This window comes from Hypanus sabinus, chromosome 3, assembly GCF_030144855.1.
Source record: "Hypanus sabinus isolate sHypSab1 chromosome 3, sHypSab1.hap1, whole genome shotgun sequence".
NCBI classification, from domain to species: Eukaryota; Metazoa; Chordata; class Chondrichthyes; order Myliobatiformes; family Dasyatidae; genus Hypanus; species Hypanus sabinus.
The window spans coordinates 67073135-67099918 of NC_082708.1; the positions used below are offsets into that span (position 1 = coordinate 67073135).

The 26784-nt window shown below is 37.1% G+C and overlaps 1 protein-coding gene across 1 annotated transcript in view; it reads right to left on the bottom strand.

Annotated features, from left to right (window-relative positions):
• Window positions 1-2742: 2742 nt before the first annotated feature.
• ctsc (cathepsin C) overlaps window positions 2743-26784 on the bottom strand; it is a 33643-nt gene continuing 9601 nt past the window's right edge. Inside the window, exons 3-7 of the mRNA XM_059964594.1 lie at window positions 24516-24673; window positions 19464-19619; window positions 8133-8251; window positions 4831-4962; window positions 2743-4057 (exon numbers count right to left, since the gene is read on the bottom strand). Coding sequence (XP_059820577.1) covers window positions 3555-4057; window positions 4831-4962; window positions 8133-8251; window positions 19464-19619; window positions 24516-24673 — 1068 coding nt within the window. The 3' untranslated portion in view covers window positions 2743-3554. The remainder of the gene's footprint in view (window positions 4058-4830; window positions 4963-8132; window positions 8252-19463; window positions 19620-24515; window positions 24674-26784) is intronic.

Below are 26784 nucleotides of genomic sequence, written 5' to 3' on the forward strand. Positions count from 1 at the left end.
TTTACACCCCTCTGTCTCTCTGCACTTGTTCACATCCCCCTGCACATGGTTGGGAACCATACCCAATTTGGATACTTTCTTTGGACTTGCTTACTTATACAGGAGAATGGAGACCAAGAGACTGCAGATGCTGCAACCTGGAGCAACACACAACGCACTGGAGGTCTCAGCATGTCAGCCAGCATCTATAATAGGGAAATGGACAGCAGATGTTTCTGGTTGAAACCTTTTATACAGACTGAAAGAGGGGTTTTGTCAAAGGGTAATGTTTGCAGAGCCTCACTGAATAAATCCCTCCAATTGCCCTCCCTTCCTTTAACAGAATTGCTCTAAATTCTATGTTCTCTAATCATCAGAATCTCTTTATTGCCAGTATGTGAAATATACTGTACCGGAATTGCTGGTGGTTCGATGCCAAGCATAAAACACAGGACAATGCCATAACAGACAAAAACAATACCATAAACAGGCAACAATTTACAAGATAATTGTACAAACAACCACGAGCAATCAATAATTAGCAAAACAGTCACATGCACAGACATCAATAAGGAAACTTAAATGTGAACATATGAACAGGCTCAATAACTATCAACAGAACAAGGAGAGTAGAAAAGACCATTTAATGGATGTTGTGCAGTGACAGGATATTAACCAAGTGAGTTTTGTTGAGAAGCTAGATAGCAACAGGAAAAGCCCCACTTCATTTCCCATCCCCTTATCTCCTTGTTAACCAATCACCTCCCTCCCTTTTTCTTTTTTCCATGGCCTTGTCTTTTTCACCAACTTCCCAGCTCTTTATTTCATCCTTTCCCCTTCGGGTTTCACCTATCACCTGGTTTTTCTCTCTCCCCTCTATCTTTTAAACCTACTCCTCAGCTTTTTTCCCTCCAGTCCTGCCAAAGGGTTTCAGCATGAAACATCAACTGTACTTCTACAACCCCCCACCAATAGATGCCACCCACCCTGCAGAGTTCCTCCAACATTTTGTGTGTTACTCCGATTTCCAGTATCTGGAGATTTTCTTGCTTGTGATTTGAGAACAACTCCATAGCTTCAGCACATGGAAGACTAGGGTTTGATATTAAAAAATATCTAGAAGTTAAAGTGAAAATGCAGCAACACTTGAACAGCAGTCATGGGTGGTGTGGACGATGGGGAGGGAGAAGGCAAGCAAAAAAATGGATTAAGAGGAAAGCATTGGAATCAAAATCTACTGAGGATGAAGTGTAATCATTTTAGCAATGTATGTGCAAACTAGATCTCCATGTTTCCTTGTGACCACTAACGGACATTAATACAACATTTTAAGGAAGGCAAATGCAATGTTAGTATTCATTTTGAAGAACTAGAATATGCAAGCAAAGCTATAATACCGAGGCTTTACAAGACATTGGTCAGACTGCACTTGGATTATTGCGAAGAATTTTGGGCCCCTTATCTTAAGGAAGGATGTGTTGGTATTGGATTTCAGGAGGTTCAGGAAAATTACCCAAGGAACAAAAGGGTTAATGTTCAACAATAGCTTGATGGCCCTGGGCTTGTACTCACTGGCAACTGAAAGAATGAGGGGGGCTTTCTTTGAAACATATTTTATATTGAAAGGCCTAGATAGAGCGGATGTACAGAGGAAGTCTAAGATCAGAGGCACAGCTGCAGAATAGGATATACCTTTGGAACGTAGATGGGCAGCGATTTCTTTAGCCAGAGGACTAAGAATCTATGAAAATCATTGCTGTGGAGGCTGAATCACCGGGTATATTTAAAGCAGAGATTGATAAGTTCTTGATTAGTAAGGGTGTCAAAAATTACTATGAGAATTGGGAGGGATATTATAGCAACCATGATGGAATGGTGGAGCGGGACTGAATGGACAAAACAACCCAATTCTGTTCCTATGCCTTATGGTCTTATTTCTGTAATTAGTTGTTGTATGTCACCACCACAATCGTATCAGTACATTCACGAGAAAGCTTCCAAAAACGTTGAAAGAATTGTGAATGATTCACACTGCAATTTTACTGCAGCCTTAAACTGTGGCAAATAAATGCACTGACATCTGCTGGTTCTCCACAGTATTTTGGTAGCTCCTCCTGAAATTAATTTGAATTTACAAATGGATAAATGAGATCTAAAAAAATTGAGAATTTTCAAAAGCGAGAACAGTCAGTTGTGAGAATTCTAATGAAGATGACAATTATGTTAAGTATAAAGTCTTTTGATAAATTAAAACAATTAGATAATACACAAAAGGAAACTCGTGGATCTGGCTTGCAAAGATGGTAAGCTACTGAGTTTTGTTTTACCCATTACCCAAAGTACATATGCATGTTTTGACAAGCTTTTTCCAGAAAACTAGACAAAACCACTGCCCCAATATCACCCATTCCCTCATTGCAAGAACAGGCATTATAAGAGTAACTGAGCACTTTAGCAACTCTATAATGAAATAAAAATAAGTAGAGTCCTTGCTTTAAAACATTAATGCTATTTGTATGCTAACCAGCACAGCAATTTGTTAAACAAAATCATAGTCTTAGTCCAAATCTATTAGTCTCAACACTTGACTTTTGTAAGATGCTATGAACCTACCAGTTGTACACAATCCTCTAAATGATTGTTGGCTATTATTCAGCATTTGTTTCTTTCCTGGTTGATATGAAAAAACTCCCTGTTCAAATCCCACCAGTTGGTAAAAGTGCAATCACTTCAATTATCCAAAGGTCAGAAAACATCTCAATAAATGTTTTATCATTTTTATTGGAATAGATATATCATTTAAAAATATTGACAAAAAGTTAGGTAATTGACAAACCAAATGCAAAATACCCATTTATAGATATAGGGAATATCAAATCTCTACACAAACATTCAGACGTTTGCCCAGCAACCTTGATAGAAAACACCCCACTGCCACAACATGTAAAAGGCATACATGCCTAAAATATTTTAATATTCATGTAAAACTGTATGATCCCTTTTAAAAAGTGGCATTGTCCAACTTGCATTACAGATATGATCATAGTAAATCCTGTCAGTCAAGAGCCAATGAGGACACTAATATTTTAATCAGTGATTTAAAGCAATAATTTTGTATTTGGGCAGATCAGAGTTTGTTTCATAATTAACTGTTTTCATATTTGCTTAAGGAATGCATGTCAACTAATTATTTTGAATTTTAAAAAACATACTATAATATCTGTGGTTTAATACAAGTTTGTCTAAATTCAGATTATGCAAAAACATTTTGCAATTAAAAATAAACTAAATTTGAAAGTCAATAAACATTCTTTAGTGCTGTATGATATTAAGTAACAAGTGCAAAAATCGTTTGGAAATCAGACCATTCATTATAAATTTTTTTGAATTTCATAAAGCCAAGTCATTGCCCAGCAGCTTTAAGCAATAACATTAAACACCAAATGAAGGCGGTGTAGCAACATAAAAATCTTTTCAAAAGGCAAAACCTTTTCAAAAATGATATTTGAGAAATACACATCAAAATTCAGATGGTTCTCCAGTTTGACTTTCAGCAAACATACAAGATTACCTCTCTAAAGTTTAGGAATTGGGGTAGCAGCTATAGCAATGCTTTCAATTGCACATTCATCAGTGCCGCGAAGGATTCGGAAGTAACCATCTTCTCCCCAGCTTGCACCCCAGCTGTTCTTAACAATCCAATAGTTCTCCTTTGTTTGGGGGTCTGTGCCATAGCCTACTAGCAGCACTGCATGATTAGTCAGCTCGAAAGGATTGAATGGATCATTTAATCCACTATGGTGATAGATTCCTCCATGATAATGAAAAAAGTCATTGTGAACTTCAAAAGCAACAGATACAGGACCATTTTTAACCAGCTCAAGCTTCATTACTGCTTCATTACAAGCACCATAAAATCCTCCCACATAATAATACTGAGAAGTGTAATAATGGTAGCAAGATCTCTTCATGGTGCAAGGACTATCTCTTCCTATGTAAGGAAAGCAATCTTCTTCAACCAAACCAAAATCTTGGGCATACTTCCCAGCAATCAAGTATGGAAATCCTCCTGCACATCCTAGATGAGATTAAAAAGCACAAGTTAAAGATCATTAAAGAGAGCAGCTGTGACACCCACTTTCCCATCCTACAGCCAAGGTACAAAATAAACAAAATTTAACTGTTAGCCTGCTAAAGAAACAAAACTATTGAACTAAACTCAGCTAAATTAGATACTAATTACATTGCAAGTTATGAAGTTTGTCTTAAGTGCACATCTCATTTGAGTAACGCCACTGTGGATATATTTTCCCATTATATTAGAGATGTTCAATTTGCCTGCAGGTGGAGTGTTCTACACCCACCCACCTACATCATTCAGGAAGTCCACTTTAAAATTCTAAAGTTAATGAAAGGTCACTGACCTAATATATTAAATATGTTTCCCTCTCTACACCAGGCCTACTATGCATTTCCAGCACTTTCCATTTTAATTCGACTCTTAAAATGTTGGATGACTAATGAATATTGTAACCTTTCATGCCATCCCACAGTAACACAGGAGTTATTATCTGTATTCACAATGAGATCTACAAAAAGCAACTATACCAAACAATTATCATGCACTCGCACTTTGATTAAAACAATCAATTTGACTGTGAAGTACAACACAATAAACTGACACAATGGGTTGAGTTTCAATACTTGAAGATAACATTCCTGATAACAAAATATATTAATTCATGCTTTGCAGCACAAGAACATCTACTTGAAAATGTTTTGCAAAGTCACAATCTAAAAACATGATCGTAAAAAGTAATAAATTAAACATGACTGGTTCAAGTCAAATACCTTGTGAATAATTACTGCAGGATATTATCTGCTGAGTGCTTAAGATTGGTGTCTGTGTGTTGTTTGTCAAAATACGAATGCGAGCTTCCAGCATCCCCATGGAAGAAAATGAATAACAACTCCCACATGTGCCTTGAGTAGAGGAAAGAGGCAAGGTCAAGCAGGACAGTGAATAAAATCAAAACCATTAATCTTTATTCAAACATTAGAGTGCAATATTAAAATTAACCAAAAATGAATACTTCTTATTTCTCATACTTGGAATCATTATTTTAAACTATTATACTGCAGCAGGAAAATGTTCACATTTCTTCCTAGCCCTTACCCTGGCAGCTGCTTTTCAAAGAAAGGGAAGTCCCCTCTACCAAACATGACAGCAGCTGGAAGAGCTGCAGACAACCTAATTAAATGTGGTTTTGTGAAAAGCTGTTGGCATGAATGTGGCATGCAGCAGTAGTCCAACTTAGATAATTTGACAAAGACATAATCTAGCTATACACACAGTGACCACTTTATTAAGAACAATTGCACATCTGCTCACTTATGCAAATAAGACAAACTCGTGGCAGCATCTCAATGCATAAAAACAGACGTGGTCAAGAGGATCAGTTGTTGTTCATACCGAATATTAGAATGGGGAAGAATTCAATCTAAGTGACTTTGACTGTGACTGTGGAATGATTGTTGGCACCAGATGGGGTGGTTTGAGTATTTCAGAAACTGCTGAATGCTTGGAATTTTTAGAGTTTATAGAAAATGGTGTGGAAAAACAAAACAAATCCAATTTAGCAAGTCCCCTGATGTTCAGCAATTGCAAAGGCATCAAACCACACAGTAGCCAAATTATTCATATATATGGAAATTGGATAGCAAGTTAAATAAATTTCCCCCCAAAAAATGCACAGGTAATTAAAGCAGAAATGAGACTAAAGGCACTTCTTCACTGCAGGGAAGACAAAGTTTCTTTTCTGGTTAGAGTTTACTAACTAATAAGAATGGTACAGGATGTCATTTTAACTCCTCGCTAAGGCCTCATAACTTGTGTGTAATATTTCCCAAGAAATATTACAAATACTCCAAATGCACACAGTTCAAATGATTTCAGCTCACTCTTGGTGAGCAAGGTTGCAAGAAATACATTTTGATGGCTTGCTGGATTTCTGCAACAGAATTAGCACTTTGCATTAATGTACAGATGTACATAGCTCCCAAAACTACTTTTGTTTTCAGAGTATGAAGTCGATTATAATTTAAACTACAAAATCCAAAATCAATAATTCCTTGGGCTCCTTATTGAATAAAAAATTCTTTATCTTCTAACATCTATAATTATTCCAAGGATGCTAATGGATGTTCTGCAAATAAGGATTGAGTACCCCTTATACAAAAAAAAATCAAAAATCTGTAAACCTCCAAAACTCAAATTTTTTGAATGCTGACATGACACCAAAAACAGAAAATTCCAAAGAGGCTGAGAAAGTTCCAGGCAACGTGCAGGTCTCTGCACACCAGACAATTCTGAGAAGTGACCTGACGTATGTAATGAACAGAAGTTTATATATTTTTCATAAAGCAAAAAATGAAGATCTCGATCGCGTATTGTTAGCATCGGCATGAACACATGCTGATCATGAAACAAGCAAAGATCGATGAACAGAGTGAAGGTAATTGTAAACATTCAGAGGGCTGGTTGCAGAAATTTATGAAACGGCAAGGCATTAAATATTCAAAGTGTCTGTTGATCAGGAAAATCTAACACCAGAACAAGTCTACGATCCTGATTGTTTTCATACTTTATATGAAACCCAAAAAAGTAAAATGTAAATACAATGTACTGTAACCTTTTAATTAAACATGGCATTGTAAGTGGAGACTGAAAGCTCTGAAAGCATGTAAATTCAGAGTCAGAAATGATGGCAGTTGAACACAAATATAAAAATATGAAAAATAACCCAAAACATGTGGTTTTATTAAAGTTAATTGTTTCAATATTTAAATTTCAGAATACAAAACTGAATGTAGCTCATCACTTTTAAATAATCAAATTGCTTATGCCAATCTCATCCATGATCACTATTCAATTACATTTAAAAGAATTCAAAAAACTTTCCAGTTTATATATACAAATTATGCTATTGGTTCAAATGATTAAATGTGTATCAATAAAATTAAAACCTTAACAAGTAAAACATTTTTAAAAAATGTCCAAATTATAATGTAGCTCTAGACATTGCCACAGCAAAAAAAATCAGTTGGTTCCACAGCTGATGATTAATACAGTTTAATTCTACTCATAGCTCCTCAAATAATGAGGCAGTCTTTGCCAGCAGGAAGGCAAAAACTTAGGCATGTCCAGTAACATTTATGCTAGCCAGTAATCTGTCTAACATGAGAGAGGGTGAAGGTGCAGAGGAGATTCACCAGGATGTTGGATTGGACGATTTTAGTTTGGACAGATTGGATAGGCTGGGTGTTTTCTCCTTGAAGTGGAGGCAACCTGATAAAGCTATATGAAATTATAAAAGGTGGATAATGCCACAGCTGGCTCTGTGATACAAAAATAAGCAAAGGATGTTACCATCAAATATCGTAGTTTAATAATCCATTACTCACTCCCTATAATAAATTTGTTGTTTCCCCCCAAATGAGAATATAACACTTACTGCATCAATCATCTTTACAGATTTCAAATAGACTGGCTGCTGACAACTCTACTAAACTGTAGGCAATTCTGTGATGCAAATAATTCATAGTAGAAACTGGATCATTGCCACTTTCTGGCATCCCTCGATTTTCTTAGTATCCAAAAATCTTTCAGTCTCATACTCAGCGATTGAGCCTCCACAACTCCTTGGTTAAGACCTCCAGAGACTACCTAAAGTTCAGGTAGAGTTTTATTCTCATGTTACTCCTAAATGGCCATCCCAACCAGTGAAACATCACGCTCTGTCCCCATGTCATAAGAATTTTGTGTGTTTTACCGAGATCATCTTTTATTCTTCTGAATGAGTTTTGGTAGGTTCTGCTTAATAATCAACAGATAATCTCCCTCACCAAGGATCAATGGTTTATTTGGTATGCCCCCTCTTTAGAAACTATTGGGTTGAAAGGCAAGATCTATTCATAGAACTCCAGGTGTAGTTTATCAGGGTCCTAAATAACCTCAGGAAAATATTTTAGTAAACTTACTAAGGGTGCCAAAAATACTTTATCTCCTCCTTTCACTTCACTGCATAAATGTAGCAACAGCATACGCAAATCCTACTTTTAACTGTTAAACTTCTAAACACAATCAGACTTACCTTGGTTTCGAACTGGAGTAACATAATTGACTCCGTCTACATCTCTCCAGTCCCATGATTCTGGCAAAGAATTTGCAAGCTTCAGTACTTCTTCTGACACAGGCGCAGGCTTTGGACGTCTATCAAAGAGCAACTAATCACTATGGAGAAGTATCAGCTTGCAAAATCAAGCATCCTTACTCTCTATTTTTAAATGCAGAATTATTTTGAACACAAGATGAAAGTGGTTTCGATTTTCTTACTTCCAAGATTTCTTCATTGAATTTGTTCTGTGTTACAAAATACAGGCTATTTAAGTAACCATTGCAGAAAGAATAGTGTTAAGTACTGACCAAGTTAGCAATTTCAAATTATATTTTAAAAAACAAATTTTAGAGCACAAGACATAGGAGCAGAATTAGACCACCCAGCTCATTGTGTCTACTCTATCATGGCTGGTTTATTATTCCTCTCAACCCTATTCTCCTGCCTTCTCCCATTACAGGTTACACTTTGATATCCTGAGAAATCAAAAACCTATCAACTTCTGCTTTAAATATACTCAATGACTTGGCATCCACAGCTGTCCATGAAAATGAATTCCAGATTCACCATCCTCTGGCTAAAGAAGCTTCTTCTCATCTCTTTTTTATATGGACGTCCCTCTATTCCGTGGGTGTGCCCTCTGGTCCTAGATTCACATGGTATTGGAGACATACTGTACCTCTCCGCATCCATTCTGTCTAGGCTTTCAATATTCAACAGGTTTCAAGGAGATCCCCTTCATTCCTCTAAACTCCAGCAAGTACCAGCCGAGGGCTATCAAATGATCCTATGTTAACCCTTTAATTCCCAGAATCACTCTCATGAGCCACCTATGGACCCGCTTCAACACCAACAAGTCTTTCCTTAGGTAAGGGGCCCAAAACTACTCGAAGAGCGGTCTGACCAATGCCTTATAAAATCTCAGCATCACATTCTTGCTCTTCTATTCTAGCCCTCTCAAAACAAATGTTAATATTGCATTCGCCTTCTTTACCAAGGACTCGACCTGCAGGTTGAGGAACTCAACTTTTAAGGAATCCTGCACAAGGACTCTCAAGTCCTTTTGCACCTTTGGATTTTGAATGAGCTCAAACAGTGGCAATGTTCCTCAACCTTGCACCGTGGTTAACTTTGCACATTCTGATTAAAGGATACAAGAGCACAAGATACAGAAACTGCAGCAAGCTACTTAAACATTCATACCTATTCCACCATTCAACAGGGTCACAGTCAAGCTTTTACCACAATTCCCTCTTTTCTCTTAACATTAAAATATCTACTAACCCCCATCTTGAATATGTTCAATAACTGAACTCCATAGGCCACTCAGTTACAGATTAAGTACTCACTACACAGAAAAAATTCTTCTCAATTCTGTTTTGAATAGTAAATCCTTGTTTTGAGACCAACTCTTTATTCTAGGCATCTCAGCCAGTGGAAACATTGGCACTGCATCTAAACAGTGCTTTCAATCTTTCAATAGGATCACCTCTTGTTCTTCTAAATGGCAAAGAACAATTCATATCTGCCAATTCTAGGAATCAGATTTATAAACCTATAAAGCTTTGAATTGCAGAGACAAGGAGAGGAGATGGAGACCTTAATCCAGTATAGGTGATCCCTCTATTTCAGAGGCCAAGTGGGTTGTATTCCTATGAAATGTTTCATAGGGCTGAGGAAGGGGAAAACAAATCAAGGTTAGCATGCAACAGAGATTATAGAAAGAACAGGCAGAGATGAGGCTTAATCAAAGCCATTGCCATGAGTTACAGGGCAAGGATAGCATGCAACAGAGATTATAGAAAGAACAGGCAGAGATGAGGCTTAATCAAAAGCCAGTGCCATGAGTTACAGGGCAATAGAGGCAGTTAAATCAGAAAGCAACAAATACTGGACTGAGAGTGCTGTATTTGAATGCATGCAACAAAAGGAATAAAATGGACGATCTTGAAATTCAGCTTCAGATTGGCAAATATGACATTGTGGCCATCTCTGAAACTTGGCTAAAGGATGGCTGCCATTGGGAGCTGAGCGTCCAACGGTACATTGGAAAGACAGGGGGGTGGAGTTTCAAGATGGCGACGTAAGCATCTGCCTTTTAGGCGCTCTTTATTTTTTCAACTATAATCACCCTTTAATTAGATCTTTTCGAACTTAATCATATGAGTTGCTACCTTTGATTGACCCTTTTTTCCTAAAATAATATTTGATCTAATCTTGTCAAACCTAAAATGGCTACAAGTAAGAAATCGGCTAAGGATCCTGTATCCATCGACGCAATTTCTGGTCTTTTGGACACTAAACTGGATGCTAAACTGGCGGGTCTGGAAGGCAGACTAGAAGGTAAATTGGACAGTAAACTGTTAAATTTGGAAAGGAGGATTACTTCGAAAATATCCGATCTTGAAGGAGTTGTTAAATCGCTTGAAACTAAGTTTCAGTCGCAGGCGTTAGAGGTTCAGCAGCTTGGAAATAAGATCACGACTCTTGAACAATCAATTTGTGAAAAAGCACGTACAATTGAAGTGTTAGAGAAGAAGATAGAGTCGACTGCTAAAACTTTAGATCAGTATAAGTTTAAAATTACTGATCTTGAAAATCGTTCTCGCAGACAGAATTTGCGCATCATCGGAATTCCCGAAAAAGTTGAGTCCGGTGATTTAACTGAATTTTTCTCTAAATTACTGTGGGAAATTTTCGGTGGTGAAGGTTTGAAAAATGAACCTGTTATCGACCGCGCTCATAGAGTTGCGAGGTTTTCGTCTGTGCCTGATAAACCACGAGCGGTGATTGTTCGCCTTCATTATCCTCGTGAGAAAGAGCTTCTAATTCGGTTAGCTCGTAAAAAAGGTATGATCTCCTACAAAAATTACTCATTTCGAATTGTTGAGGACTATTCGTATGAAGTAATGAAAGCCAGGATCGCTTTTAAACCAGTGATGGCAGAGATTCATTCGATTGGATTTAAACAAGCTTTAATGTATCCAGCGAAGCTTAGAATTGTGCTGCCCGACAACAGTCTACACTTTTTTAACACTCCTGAAGAAGCGAAGAAATTTGTTGAAGAATATCGATCCTCTAGTGCAACTTGAACTATGAGTTACATTGAAGATTTTTTTTTTGGAGAGAGGATGCCATTTCATTTTAAGTTTTAACCCTGGAAGTTGGGTTATAACTTTTTATTTTGGGCTATAGGTCTGGGTTTTTTTTTTTACTACTATTATTATTGCTTATAGATGCTGTTTTAATTTTTATAATATCCTTTTTTATACACGTTTGTATTTTGTAATCATGAATTATTTTTTCAAAATGTCGTTTCTTCTTCCCATAAGTCTTTACTTTTTATAAGCGTTTATTTGCTTGCCTGTATTTAGAAATGGAACAAAGGTTTTGAATTCTTTTTTTTTAGTCTTTTTTTTATATATGTTATAGTGTCTATTAAATCTTTTTTTTAAAAAAAAAATTCTATTTTGATAACTTTTTTGATTGCTGAATTTATATTCATATTTTGTAATATGGCTTTCTCAAAATGTCGTTTCTTCTTCCCATAAGTCTTGGCTTGTGTAACGTCATCTTTGTATCTGAATATGGAATCTCTTTTTTAAAGGTGTATTACATTTTTAAACTTTAATGTTCATTTTTTTTTATTAATGATTTTTCTGGTTTTACTATTTTGGTTTTTTTTCTTGACTTGACTGATGTGTGTGTATGTGTATGTATGTATATATATGTAGGTATATATATATATTTTTTTTTTGCAACTCTATATTTTAATTAGGGTGTTATATAGTTTTTTCTTAAAAAAATTTTCTTATGGAGCTGCCATCTTGAAATGGGGGTAATTTTAGTATTAGTTTATGCGCCTGCCGCTTGGCTTTCTTTCAAAGGGTGGGGGGAGGGGGGAGGGATCTTTTTTCACGCTTTTGCTTTTTATTCTTTTGCTTTTAGTTTATGGGCTGACTTTAAATTGTTAATATTGTTGAGGTGTCAGGATCTCCGGTTGCTCCTGAATCAATTTTCCTTCTTCCTAAATTGTGGGTTATGTGTCTTTTTAACCTTTTATGATACACACAATTAATATTGGTATGATGGATAAATCTATTAACTTTATCTCGTGGAATACTAATGGTTTAAATCATCCGATTAAACGTAAAAAAATATTTAAAGTATTCCATAGATTGAACGCTAATATTATTTTTGCACAGGAGACCCATATTAGGAGGGAGGATAATCAACGTTTTTTTAGGTTCTGGAAAGGGCAACAATTTCACTCAAATTGTACCGCTAAAATTAGGGGTGTGTCTATTTTTATAGACGCCTCAATTTCGTTTACACATTATGAAATTATTTCGGATCCACAGGGTAGATTTTTGTTGATAACTGGTTCACTTTTTAATCGGAAAGTTGTTTTAGTTAATATTTATGCTCCAAACTTTGATTGTCCTGAATTTTTTAAACGTTTATTTACTTCTCTTCCTAACTTGAATGAATATATGTTGATTATGGGTGGAGACTTTAATTGTTGTTTGAATCCTTCGATGGATAGATCTAAACCTATTCGAACTCTTCCGAATAGATCAGCTTTACTTATTAATTCTTTTATGGTTGATTCTGGAATTACTGAAATATGGCGGTTTTTGAACCCTAAAGATAAAAAATTTTCATTTTTTTCACATGTTTATCATAGTTATTCTAGAATTGATTATTTCCTTATTGATCATCGTTTATTAACAGATGTTATTGATTGTAAATACGATTCTATTGCTATTTCGGATCATGCGCCTTTGAAGTTATCTATCAAGATTCCGGACTCTTCTTTCAATACTAGATCTTGGAGACTTAATGCTACTTTGCTTCAAGATCCAGAATTTATTACCTTCATAAAACAACAAATTGACTTATTTTTTTCAACAAACTATAATGAAGAGATTGATAAAGGAATACTTTGGGACTCTTTCAAGGCTTTTATTCGTGGACAAATTATTTCATATTCCGCTGGTAAAAGAAAACAAAGATATTCAGATATAGCTTTATTGGTGGATAAAATTAAAGAAATTGATAAGATTTATTCCGTTACTCCTACCAAAGAACTTTATAAGAAGAGAGTTAAGCTTCAAATGGAACATAGTTTATTATTATCTTCTTCAATTGAGAATCAATTAATTAAGACTAGGGCTCAATTTTATATTCATAGTGATCGAACTGGTAAATTGTTAGCTAATCAATTAAAAGCTATTTCGACTAAGCGACAAATTATTAAAATTCGTAAACAAGACTGTAATTTAACTACTGATTATAAAGAAATCAATAACACTTTTCAAGATTTTTATAAATCTTTATATCAATCAGAATTTGACGGTGACCGGTTTACGATGGATAATTTTTTTAATAACTTGAATATTCCTAAACTGATAGATGAAGATTGTAGCTTGCTTGATGCTCCTATTTCTATGGATGAAATAAGAGAGGTTATCTCATCAATGAATTCAGGGAAAGCTCCTGGTCCCGATGGTTTTATTGTAGAATTTTTTAAAACTTTTTCTTTATTGCTTTCTCCTTGGCTATGTGAAATCTTTAATGATGCGTTTGTTAAGAAGAGACTACCTCAATCGTTTTATGAAGCTACTATCTCTCTAATTCTTAAAAAAGATAAAGATCCTACTTTATGTGCATCTTATCGCCCTATTTCATTATTAAATGTAGACTCTAAGATTCTTACAAAAATTTTAGCCATTAGATTAGAAAAGGTATTACCACAGATTATTTCAGAAGATCAAACTGGTTTTATTAGGAATCGGTATTCCTTTTTTAATATTAGAAAATTGATTAATATAATTTATACTTCATCACCTACAACCCCAGAATGTGTTATCTCATTAGATGCTGAAAAAGCCTTTGATAGAGTGGAATGGACATATTTATTTAATGCATTGACAAACTTTAATTTTAGTCCTAATTTTATATCATGGATTAAATTAATATATTATAAACCTGTTGCTTCTGTTCTTACAAATAATTATAGATCCTCTTTTTTTCAATTATCTCGTGGTACGAGACAAGGTTGTCCTTTAAGTCCTTTATTATTTAATATTGCATTAGAACCTTTAGCTATTGCTATTCGTGAGTCTCCTAATGTTTTTGGTATTACCCGTAATGAGAAGTTATACAAATTATCGCTTTATGCTGATGATTTGTTGTTATATATTTCTAATCCTAGTAGGTCTATTCCTGCTATTTTATCCTTGTTGGCTCAATTTGGTAGCTTTTCTGGTTATAAGCTAAACTTAGATAAGAGTGAGTTATTCCCTTTAAACGCGCAAACCTTATTGAGTGATAGGATGCCATTTAAAGTTGTTACTGATAACTTTATCTATTTAGGTATAAAAATCACCAAGAAATATAAAGATTTATTTGGACTGAATTTTTTACCTATGCTTCATCAAATTCAACAACTTACTACAAGATGGTCTCCCTTATTTTTATCATTAGTTGGTCGGATTAATGCTATTAAAATGATGATTTTACCGAAATTTTTATATTTATTCCAAGCTTTACCAATTTTTATTCCTAAATCTTTTTTTGATAATATTGATTCAAAAATTTCCTCATTTGTGTGGCAAAATAAAAATCCTAGGTTAAGCAAACGGCAATTACAAAAGTCTAAAAAAGATGGTGGTCTAGCTTTACCTAACTTTAGATTTTATTATTGGGCGAATAATATTCGTAACCTAATGTACTGGAAACTAGATTTGGATTCACCTGTGTGCCCACAGTGGGTAAATTTGGAATGTAGTGAGGTTAAGGGATATTCTATATTTTCCGTTCTTGGTTCTTTTCTTCCTATTGATTTAGCCAAATTCAATAAACAGATATCTAACCCTGTTGTTAAACATACACTTCGAATTTGGTTTCAATTTCGCAAATTCTTTAATCTGAAAAACTTTGCTCTGGACAGCCCTATTTTATGTAATTTTTTTTTCAAACCTTCATTGACAGATCAAGCTTTTAGTATATGGAAAAGGAAAGGTATAAAATGTTTTCGTGATCTTTTTTTTGAAGGTATTTTGATGTCTTTTGATCAACTATCCAACAAATTTGAATTACCTAAATCTAATTTTTTTAGATACTTACAAATTAGAAATTTCTTACATAAAATTCTTCCGTCTTTTCCTAATTCAACTCCATCGGATTTTTCAGATTTGATTTTTACTTTTAATCCTTGTCAGAAGGGATTAGTAGCTTTTATTTATAACATGATTATGAAGATACAGCCAGAAATATCGGATAGAATTAGACAAGAATGGGAAAAAGAACTTCGATGTAATATATCAACAGATAAATGGGAAAAAATTTTACAAATGGTTAATTCCTCTTCTATTTGTGCTAAACATGCTTTAATACAATTTAAAATTGTACATAGAGCTTATATGTCTAAAGATAAGCTTGCCCGATTTTACTCGCATATTAATCCTCAATGTGACAGATGTCACTTAGAAGTGGCTTCATTGACTCACATGTTTTGGACATGTCCCACTTTACATAACTATTGGAAGGACATTTTTGATGTCATTTCCTCAGTATGGAATATCGATTTACAACCCCATTTTATTACTGCAATTTTCGGTATACCAAATGAAGATGGCAATCAGCTTTCCCCTTCAATCAGACGAATGATTGCCTTTGTAACATTAATTGCCAGAAGGTCTATATTACAAAACTGGAAAGAAGTAAATCCTCCTACTACATTTCAGTGGTTCTCCCAAACCATTTCTTATTTGAGTTTGGAAAAAATCAGAAGCACTATCTTTGATTCTTCAATTAAATTTGAAGAAACCTGGGGACCATTTATTCGACACTTTCATATGAATTAATTTGGCCTATTTCAGATCCTTTTCTCTACTTATCCTTGTTCAGGTATGGAGTTCCGGAGTTCTTTTCTTGACACCTTTATATATTTATAAAGTGCTATTATTGCCCATGTTAGTTTAGTTTAGTATTTTTTTTTCAATATATATTTTTTCTCATATATAATTTCAATTTTTTTTCTTTTTTCGATGATTATTTTTGTTTTTTTTTCATATATATTTATATAGACTTGATTGATTTATGTACCTTTTGTCGATTGATGTTTAATAGGATATTATTATCCTATTACTAATGTAATTTCAAGTTTATTGAATTTGTAATCTGTTCATTATTATGTGTTGTTTTTTTTATATATGAAATTTAATAAAAAGATTGAAAAAGAAAGAAGAAAGAAAGGAAAGACAGGTTAGTAGGCAGAGGGGGTGGTGTGGTTCTGTGTATCAAAAATAACATTAAACCATTGCCTCCAAACAGCAGCTGGGATGTGGATTACAACTTACAGCAGGAGATAGAAAAGGCATGTCAGAAAGGTAATGTCATGATAATCGTTCATCGTTGGGGATTCTAACATGGATTGGGAAAACCAGGTCAGTACTGGACCTCAAGAGAGAATTTGTAAAATGTCTAAGGGATAGCTTTTTAGACCATCTTGTTGTTGAGCTCACTGGGGGAAATAGGCTGTGCTGGTTTGGGGGTTATGCAATGATCCAGAGGTGATAAGAGAGCTTAAGGTTAAGAAACTCTTAGGGAACAGTTATCACAATATGATACAGTTCACATTGAAATTTGAGGGGGAAAAAATAAAATCCGATGTGTCAGTTTTTCAGTGGAATAAACGGAATTACAATGGCATGAGAGGGGAACTGGCCGAAGTTGACTGGAAAGGAACACTTGCATGAAGGACAGCAGAGCAGCAATGGCTGGAGCTCCTGTGAAAAATGAGCAAGTGCAAGATGGATATATTCCAAATAAGAAGAAATTTTCAAAGGGAAGAAGGACATTACTGTGGCTGACAAGTGAAGTCAGAGCTAAAGCAAAAGAGAGGGCACACAGGGAAGCCAGAGCTAATGGGAAGATAGAGGATTGGGGAGCTTTTAAAAACCTGCATAAGGAAACTAAGGTGGTCATTCGGAAGGAAAAGGTGAATTATGAAAGGAAGCTGGCGACTAATATCAAAGAAGATACTAAATGCTTTTTTTTTAAAAAAAAGTATATAAACATAAAAGAGAGTCAAGGGTAGATATAGGACCAATACAAAATGACGCTGGGGATATTGTAATGAGAGATGCAGAGATGGCAGAGGAACTGAATGCTTATTTTGCATCAGTCTTCACAGTGGAAGACATCTGCAGTATACCAGACATTCAAGAGTGTTAGCGAAGTGAAATATGAAAATTACAACTGAAAAGGTGCTCAGGAAGCTTAATGGTCTGAGGGCGGATAAATCTCCTGGACCTGATGGAATGCACCCTTGGGTTCTGAAGGAAGTAGCTGGAGAGATTGCAGAGGCATTCATGATGATCTTTCAAGAATCAACAGATTCTGGCATTGTACCGGATGACTGCAAAATTGCAAATGTTACTCCACTATTTAAGAAGGGTGGGAGGCAGCAGAAAGGAAGCTATAGACCTGTTAGCCTGACACCAGGGGTTGAGAAGTTAGTGGAATCACTTGTCAGGGATGAGATTTCAGAATACCTGGAGACACATGACAAGATAGGCCAAAGCCAGCATGAAATTTTCCGAAAGGAAAATTCTGCCTGACAGACCTGCCTGAGGAAATTACAAGCAAGGTAGAGAAAGGAGATGCAGTAGATGTGGTGTACTTGGATTTTCAGAGGGCCTTTGACAAGATGCCACACATGAGGCTGCTTAGCAAGATAAGAGCCCATGAAATTACAGGGAAGTTACTCGCTTGGGTGGAGCATTGGCTGATCAACAGGAAACAGGGAGCGGGAATAAAGGGATCCTATTCTGGCTGGTTGCCGGTTACTAGTGGAGTTCCCCAGGGGTTGGTGTTGGGACCGCTGCTTTTTACGATGTACATCAATGATTTGGACTATGGAATTAATGGATTTATGGCCAAATTTGCCGATGATACAAAGATAGGTGGAGGAGCGGGTATGAGGAAACAGAGCGCCTGCAGATAGATAGTTTAGGGGACTGGGTAAAGAAGTGGCAAATGAAATACAATGTGGGAAAGTGTATGGTTATGCACTCTGGCGGAAGAAATAAATGGGCAGACTATTATTTAGTTGGGGAGAGAACTCAAAATGCTTAGATGCAAAGGGACTTGGGAGTCCTTGTGCAGGATACCCTGAAGGTTAACCTCCAGGGAGAGTCAATTGTGAAGAAAGCGAATGCACTGTTGGCATTCATTTCTAGATGTATAGAATATAACAGCAGGGATGTGATGTTGACGCTCTATAAGGCACTTGTGAGACCACACGGAGTATTGTCTGCAGTATTGGGCTTATTTTAGAAAGAATATACTGACATTGGAGAGGGCTCAGAGAAGATTCACAAGAATGATTCCAGGAATGAAAGGGTTACCATATGAGGAACGTCTGGCAGCTCTTGGGCTGTATTCCCTGGAGTTCAGGAGAATGAGAAGAAATCTCATAGAAACATTCCGAATGTTAAAAGGCCTGAACAGATTAGATATGGCTAAGTTATTTCCCATGGTAGGGGATTCTAGGGCAAGAGGGCATGACTTCAGGAGTGAAGGATGTCCTTTTAGAACTGAGATGCAGAGAAATTACTTTAGTTAGAGGGTGGTAAATCTAAAATTTGTTGCCATGAGCGGCTGTGGAGGCCCAGTCACTGGGTGTATTTAAAGCTAGTTTCTTGATTAGCCAGGGCATCAAAGGGTATGAGCTGAAAGCAGGGGAGTGGGGATGACCGGAAGAATTGGGTCAGCCCATGATTGAATGGCGGAGTAGACTTGATGGACCGAATGGCCTACTTCCGCTTCTATACCTTATGGTCTTGTATCACAAGACCTCATTACCCAAGTATGTCAAGTAACAAGAGTAGTAAAAATGTTAACTTATTTTTAAGCCTCTCAAAAATATCATGAATAAAATTTTATTCCATATGTCAGATATTTTGGTAGTGATCTGCAAATTTTTTTTAAGCGCCAATTTCTGTTACCCAAATTGCCATAACACAGGGGTCATCTATACGGGATTGGGTGATGCAAAACTGAAGACGGAGAGCATTGTAGATACTGACTGCAGAAGTACATCAGCACAAGTGGAACTAATGTTTTTGAAGTTTTCCTGGATCATGTAATGGTGAAACACAGCTACAATGCACATTCAGAGAACAAAGTCAGAGGCAAATTCAATACAATCTTACAAGCAACGTTCACATTCTTTCAGACATTACATTGCTCTATCTGAGAAATGGCTACATTTTATGTAACAGCACCAACACTTACCTGGGGACCCGTGAACCAAGACCGCCAGCACGTTTAGTTAAGTCAAGGATTGTGAATTTTTCATATTCTTCATAAACCACTGCAGTCCAAGATTTTTGAACTGTGTTTATTGCTTTCACAAAATCCACATTAGACTTGTATGGTCTCTGTGACAGGCTATTGAGGATAGAGGTGGGGGATAGAAACAGAGGGAGCAATTAAAACAATTCAAAACTTGTAAAGGATAATGAATATTTAATTTGCACAAACATTTCAGAGCAAAATCCTCTACCTAGACTGGGGAATGTAAAGAGAAAGAACAATGTCAAAAATATTAGTAATATACTGTAGGGAAACACTTACAATTATATAGGAAAAACAGCACCAAGTTACTCAAAATAATAAGGGAATAAAAGGATCCTTTTCTGGTTGGCTGCCAGTTACTAGTGGTGCTCTACAGGGGTTGGTGTTGGGATCACTTCTTTTTATGCTGCATAGAAATGATTTAGATGTTTGAATATATGGCTTTGCTGCCAAGCTTGCAGATGATACAAAGATTGGTGGAGGGGCAGGTAGTGTTGAGGAAACAGGTAGGATGCAGAAGGACTTAGATTAGGAGAATGGCCAAGAAAGTGGCAAATGAAATACAATGCTGGAAAATGCATGGTCATGCACTTTGGTAGTAGAAATAGATGTGCGGACTATTTTCTAAATGGGGAGAAAATCCAGGAATCTATGTAGAGGGACTTTGAAGTCCTTGTGCAGAACACCCTGAACGTTAACATGTAGGTTGAGTCAGTGGTGAGGAAGGCAAATGCCATGTTAGCATTCATTTCCAGAGGTCTAGAATACAAGAGCAAGGATGGTGAATTTGTTGTCACATGTAGCTGTGGAGGCCAGGTCATTGGGTGCATTTATGGCAGAGGTTGATAGGTTCTTGACTGGACATGGCATTAAAGGTTATGAAGAGAAGGCCAGGAACTGGGGTTGAGGAGGCGACAGGAAAAAAAAAGGATCAGCCATGATTGAATGGCGGAGCTGACTGGATGGGCCAGATGGCCTAATTCTGCTCCTATGTCTTATAGTCCAAAACTACTTACTCTACTTCCTCATAACCCTCCCAATTCCCATTAGTAGCTTTAATACAAAGGTTTTCTGTATGTAGATCCATCCACAGCCCAACTTTATCTGGGACTTGGGAAGGCCTCCCTCCTTCCTTTGCACATGAACATTCTTTTTAGAATTCTACATTTAAATTTTCCATAGTTCAAAAAATGTATAAAGTGCTGTTTTGGTAATTTTCAAAAGAAGATCGTGCTAAACATTTAAAAAAAATTATAGTATTTTAGAACTGCTTTTCCAATAAATGTTTTGTACAATGAACTGCCAAAGTAACAAAAAAGTATAAAGAAATAAATTATACAAATTTATTAATTTATTTCATTACAATAATATTCATTTTGACAGTAGTGCCATATTCTGATGAATAAAAATATAAAAGGTCAGGTCTTCAATATGACTGAAGTAGATACATTTTTGGATGCTGAAGAAAGGAAATTTATTCTTCCCCTGAATGGGAAGCAAGCAATACAGTCCACAAATGCCAATGTATACCAAATCCTAATATAGCAAGAAAGCAACACAATTCCAGAAAAGGAGAGCTACTTAACATCACTTTACCTTAGCCAAGATCCTACCATTAACACACCAAGGAAAACTATACTTCATTATTATTCTTAGAAGCCTTTTCCATATGGCTATTTATTTAACAACCCAGGATGGAGTAGACCCTTTCAGCCATGCCACCCCAGCTACTACACAACCCCACAACCCCAAGCTGATCACAGGACAATTTATAATGACAAATTAACCCCTCAGGTGTGTTCTTGCACTCTTGGAGGAAACTAGCACACCCAGGGAAAACCTATGCATTCCACGGGGAGAACAGAGAGATTCCTTACAGTACGGTGCAGGATTTGAACTCCAAACTACCCCAAGCTGTAACAGCATCACACTACCACTACAATCCCTGGCTCATCACTTAAAAATCATTAAAATAATTAAACATTAATTATTAAATACAACAGCATTTCTCAGATTTTAGTTACTACAACCTTAATTCACATATTTTATCTTCAACTACATTAAATTATAATCACCCTCATTTAAAACTGCTCGAAAGCAAAACGCCTCAGCAACATCTCCTCTTCATCCCAGTGATATTCCACAATTCACATTTCATTGCAACTTTCTGCTCCTCAGCTTTCATCATTCATTCTCAATGAATGACACAGCTTCATGAAATCACCTACGTTACTATGCCGCCTTCACACTCTTGTTCTCGACTGTTGTTCCCATCACACTCAAAAGATATTTTAACAAAAGAAAACTTAATTACAACCTGCAGGTGAGAAGAAATTTCAAAAGAGAAGAAATTTCAATAACACTCCAATTTTTAGATGTGTCAAGCTACCTGGCCAAGTACACAATTGAATTTCTTCCTCAAAATGAAATCACAGTAATGGCCTACACGTGTTCGAAGATCAAGTCTGTCTTTACTTGCAATACCTACAGGATGCTTCATTCAATACATATTAGGGACTTGAAACTTGCTACATCCTGCTGTGTTACCTTGCTGACATCAAATATGAAATGGAAATGGAGCATAACTTTTGGCATGTATTAATGGACTCCAGTTTCACCCCAGAAGTAGTATTTTTTTTTTTTAAAAAGTTAAAACCAATTCAAGAACCTGTTATATTTTTTGCAACACTGGGGAATTTTAAGTTGTTTTTCTCTCCCCCCATCCAGAATTACCCACGCAGGGAATCTAACAGCATCTTTTGTTAAGCTGAACCTTGGAGGCTGATGCAAACGGATATCTGGGGTGTAAGTACCCACAATCTTAACAAAACACAAACACAGGTTTCCCCCGCAATCCGAAGGTAGAGCATTCCTATGAAACTGTTTGTAAACCGAAACGTCATAAAGCGAAGAAGCAACTACCATTAATTTATATGGGAAAAATTTTTGAACATTCCCAGACGCAAAAGATAACCTACCAAATCAAACCAAATAACACATAAAACCTAAAATAACACTAGCATATAGTAAAAGCAGGAATGATATGATAAATATACATCCTATATAAAGTAGAAATATTGTATGTTCGGTGTAGTTTCACTTATCAAACTTGGGAAGACAGCGAACCAAAATCGACCTGGAGAAGAGAAAAAACAGCATGTACATGCATGTGCATGTGCACACACCTACGCACGTACATGCATACATACATGCGTATACGCATGTGCAAACTGCCCGCATAAGGCTTCACGGTCATTGTAGTCTTTCTCAGAGTCAACACACATATAAAGTGGGAGTCTTGTCTTTGTAAAAGTGAAAATCCTCTTTGGTTAGTGAAAACAGGAACTAATGTAGGTCTTTCGTAACAGCGAGTTGTCATAAAGCGAACGTTTGAAAAGTGGGGGCCACCTGGAAATTAACGCAAATGGACCAGTGCAAGTGGGAAAAACGTCAAAATAAAAACACAAAACCTGAAAGAGGAATGGAAAACAGATTGAAAATGACATTAAAAGGCAACACAAGTGAATCTGCAGATGCTGGAAATAAATAAAAACACAAAATGCTGGCAGAACTCAGCAAGCCAGACAGCATCTATGGGAGGAGGTAGTGACGTTTCAGGCCAAAACCCTTCATCAGGAGTGAAGTAACATGGGATGGTCGGGGGGGGAGGAAAATGAGAAGTGGGGGGAGGGATAAAGTTGAGAGCCAGGAAGTGATAGTTTGGAGGGAAATGGGCTAGGGGGAAGGTGGAGAATTATGGGAAGCACTTCTTCCGTTTGCAGGGATGAGTGCCCGGAGGGAGGTCAGTGGTGAGGATTATATCCAACGTATAATCCTCCGTAACTTCCGCCACCTCCTAAGTGATCCCACCACCAGCAACATCTTCCCCTCCCACTCTCGGCTTTCCACAGGGATCGCTCCCTACGTGACTCCCTTGTCCATTCATCCCCCCCATCCCTCCCCACCAACCTCCCTCCGGGCACTCATCCCTGCAAACGGAAGAAGTGCTACACCTGCCCCCACACTTCTTCCCTCACCACCATCCTAGGCCCCCGACCGTCCTTTGAGGTGAGGCACCACTTCACCTGCGAGTCAACTGGGGTGATATACTGTATCCGGTGCTCCCGATGTGGCCATTTATACATTGGGGAGACCCGCCGCAGACTGGGAGACCGTTTCGCCGAACACTGGTGCTCGGTCCTCCAGCAGTGGCGGGATCTCCCTGTGGCCACACACTTCAATTCCACAGACCACTCCCACTCCGACATGTCTGTCCATGGCCTCCTCTACCGTCAAGATGTGGCCACACGCAGGTCAATGGAGCAATACCTTATCTCCTGCCTAGGTAGCCTCCTTCCTGCCGGCATGAACATCCAACTCACTGACCTCCGTTGATACCCTTGCCCCCCCTTACCCCCATCCCCATCTATTATTTCAGTCTGGTTCTCTTTCTCTCTTTTCCCCCCTCACTATAATCTCCCCCCAGCCCTACATTTCTTTCTTTTTTACTTCCCATAATTCTCCACCTTCCCCCCCAGCCCATTTCCCTCCAACCTATCACTTCCCAGCTCTCTACATTATCCCTCCCCACCACTTCTTATCCCCCCTCGACCATCCCATGTTACTTCACTCCTGATGAAGGGTTTTGCCCCGAAAAGTCATTATTACCTCCTCCCATAGATGCTGTCTGGCCTGCTGAGTTCTGCCAGCATTTTGTGTTTTTATTGAAAATGAAATTAGACACTTTAAAATAACCATAAAATCCAAAAAGCACATTTCTCTTTACGTTACAATTTTTGGTCTCAGGCAAAATTAGTTGCAATCACTGCAAACTGTCATGCAATTAGCACCAAACTGGAATCTACATAAAGAATCTGCTTTAAGGGTACTATTATTTCAACAGTGTTGCAGATATGGAATGCATACATGCCAAAAGATCTTTTCATTTCATAAAAACAATAATAATTTCATGAATAATAATTTACTTACCGTAATAGGTCTCTCTCGGAATGAACTTTATTAGTTCTTACATTCGTGGCTTTCTTTTTCCCAAAAAAGCAAGCCCAGTTTCGACCCAATGAATCATGCACCCATCCTGGTAGTGTTTCGTGACAGTAGCTAGTTACATTTGTGCCTTGTTTCTTGTACTATTAATAGTTAGAGGGCCAGGCATGTGGGGAAAAAAAATATAATATGTATTTGCAAGTAGTGCAAGGCTATCCATACAGTAAATTGATTTTTCCCCCATCACAAACATATCATTTTTAAAATTAATCCATAACTGTGCACATACATAAATCATCATAGCTCAACACTTCTCTTCAATCTTGCAAGTCTATTTTAACTTTTTTGCAGTTCAAAATTATTCATCCTGCATGATGTTGAACTTTTATAATATGTAGTCGGGAGAAGCTACATATATTTAGGACCTTTATATGAGAACACAGTGAATTAAATTTAACTAAATCCGTTAAATAGTACATAGAAACCAAATGGGGAAGGTCAGACTGCACATTTAGGGAGTGATTTTACATATATTTAGGTTGTGTGTTGTGTATTACTGTGTTTTACACCCTAGTTTGGAGAAACATTGTCTCATTTCTATATATTATATACATGCATACAAATGACAATAAACTTGACAAAGGGGTACAAACAAGCAAAGGAGACAAATGGTAGCCTGAATAGGTAGTTGCAAATAACATGTACAATGGAAATTATCTGAAAACTAAAAGACGATAGAATCCAGCTGCAAGTATCAGTAGAAAACTAGGACTGGGATAGACAAAAGACAAATTAAATGCAAGAGGATGTTAATTAAGAGGGAGGTGTGACAAATTTACAAAAAGGTTGATGATGATGGACAAAACACTGTACAGAAACACAAAGAACTATAAACCCTGGTCTTAGTCTGCTTCAGTCGTGAGAACCAGGGACCAATACAAGTGTGAGAGTACAAGCTGATCAGCTGATGCTAATAACAGGTAAAACTGAGATGGGCTGTATGTGCTTCTTTGTTGATGGATCTTGAATACATACTCTCCATATTACAACTCAGTTTCCTGAATCATTGCTTAGGTTTTGTGCAGTATTGGAATGCCAGCTTTTATTTGCCACTTTGTTGAGTCATGGGCAAATGTTCATATTTCCCATTGTCAAACATCATTGCCTCAGTTTTACTCCAAAATCTATTCTCCACAACACAACATTCCTCATTGCATATGCTCTGACAAACTATCTCCTACTAGAGATGCACCAAAGGAAACTTAAGACACTTGTATTATTTCTACCATCCTTTACTTTTGGAAGCAATCATGACTAGCAGTGTAACAGCTATGGAAACTTATCCTGTAATGATGTCCTGTATTATTTTAAATGAAGGTTCTTTGCAAACCATCATCAGAACAAAAAGATTACATATGTTTAGTAAAATACACAGGAGTTTTGGACAGAATTCCAGAAAATTCCTTGCTCATTCAGAAATTAAACCACTAACTTTATGGGCCTACGTTCCAACATTTCCCACCCTCCCAAAATAAAAAGGTATTGTCATGTGGCAACAGGTGCAGGAGTAGGCAATTCGGCCCTTCGAGAAAGCACCGCCATTCAATATGATCATGGCTGATCATCCACAATCAGTACCCCGTTCCTGCCTTCTCCCCATATCCCTTGACTCCGCTATCTTTAAGAGCTCTATTTAACTCTTTCTTGAAAGCATCCAGAGAATTGGCCTCCACTGCCTTCTGAGGCAGAGCATTTCATAGATCCACAACTCTCTGGGTGAAAAAGTTTTTCCTCAACTCCGTTCTAAATGGCCTACCCTTTATTCTTAAACTGTGGCCTCTGGTTCTGGACTCCCCCAACATCGGGAACATATTTCCTGCCTCTAGCGTGTCCAATCCCTTAATAATCTTATATGTTTCAATCAGATCCCCTCTCATCCTTCTAAATTCCAGTGTATTCAAGCCCAGTCACTCCAATCTTTCAACATATGACAGTCCCGCCACTCCGGGAATTAACCTCGTGAACCTACACTGCACTGCCTCAATAACGAGAATGTCCTTCCTCAAATTTGGAGACCAAAACTGAACACAATACTCCAGGTGTGGTCTCCACAGGGCCCTGTACAACTGCAGAAGGACCTCTTTGCTCCTATATTCAACTCCCCTTGTTATGAGGGCAAACATGCCATTAGCTTTCTTCACTGCCTGCTGTACCTGCATGCTTACTTTCAGTGACTGATGAACAAGGACACTTA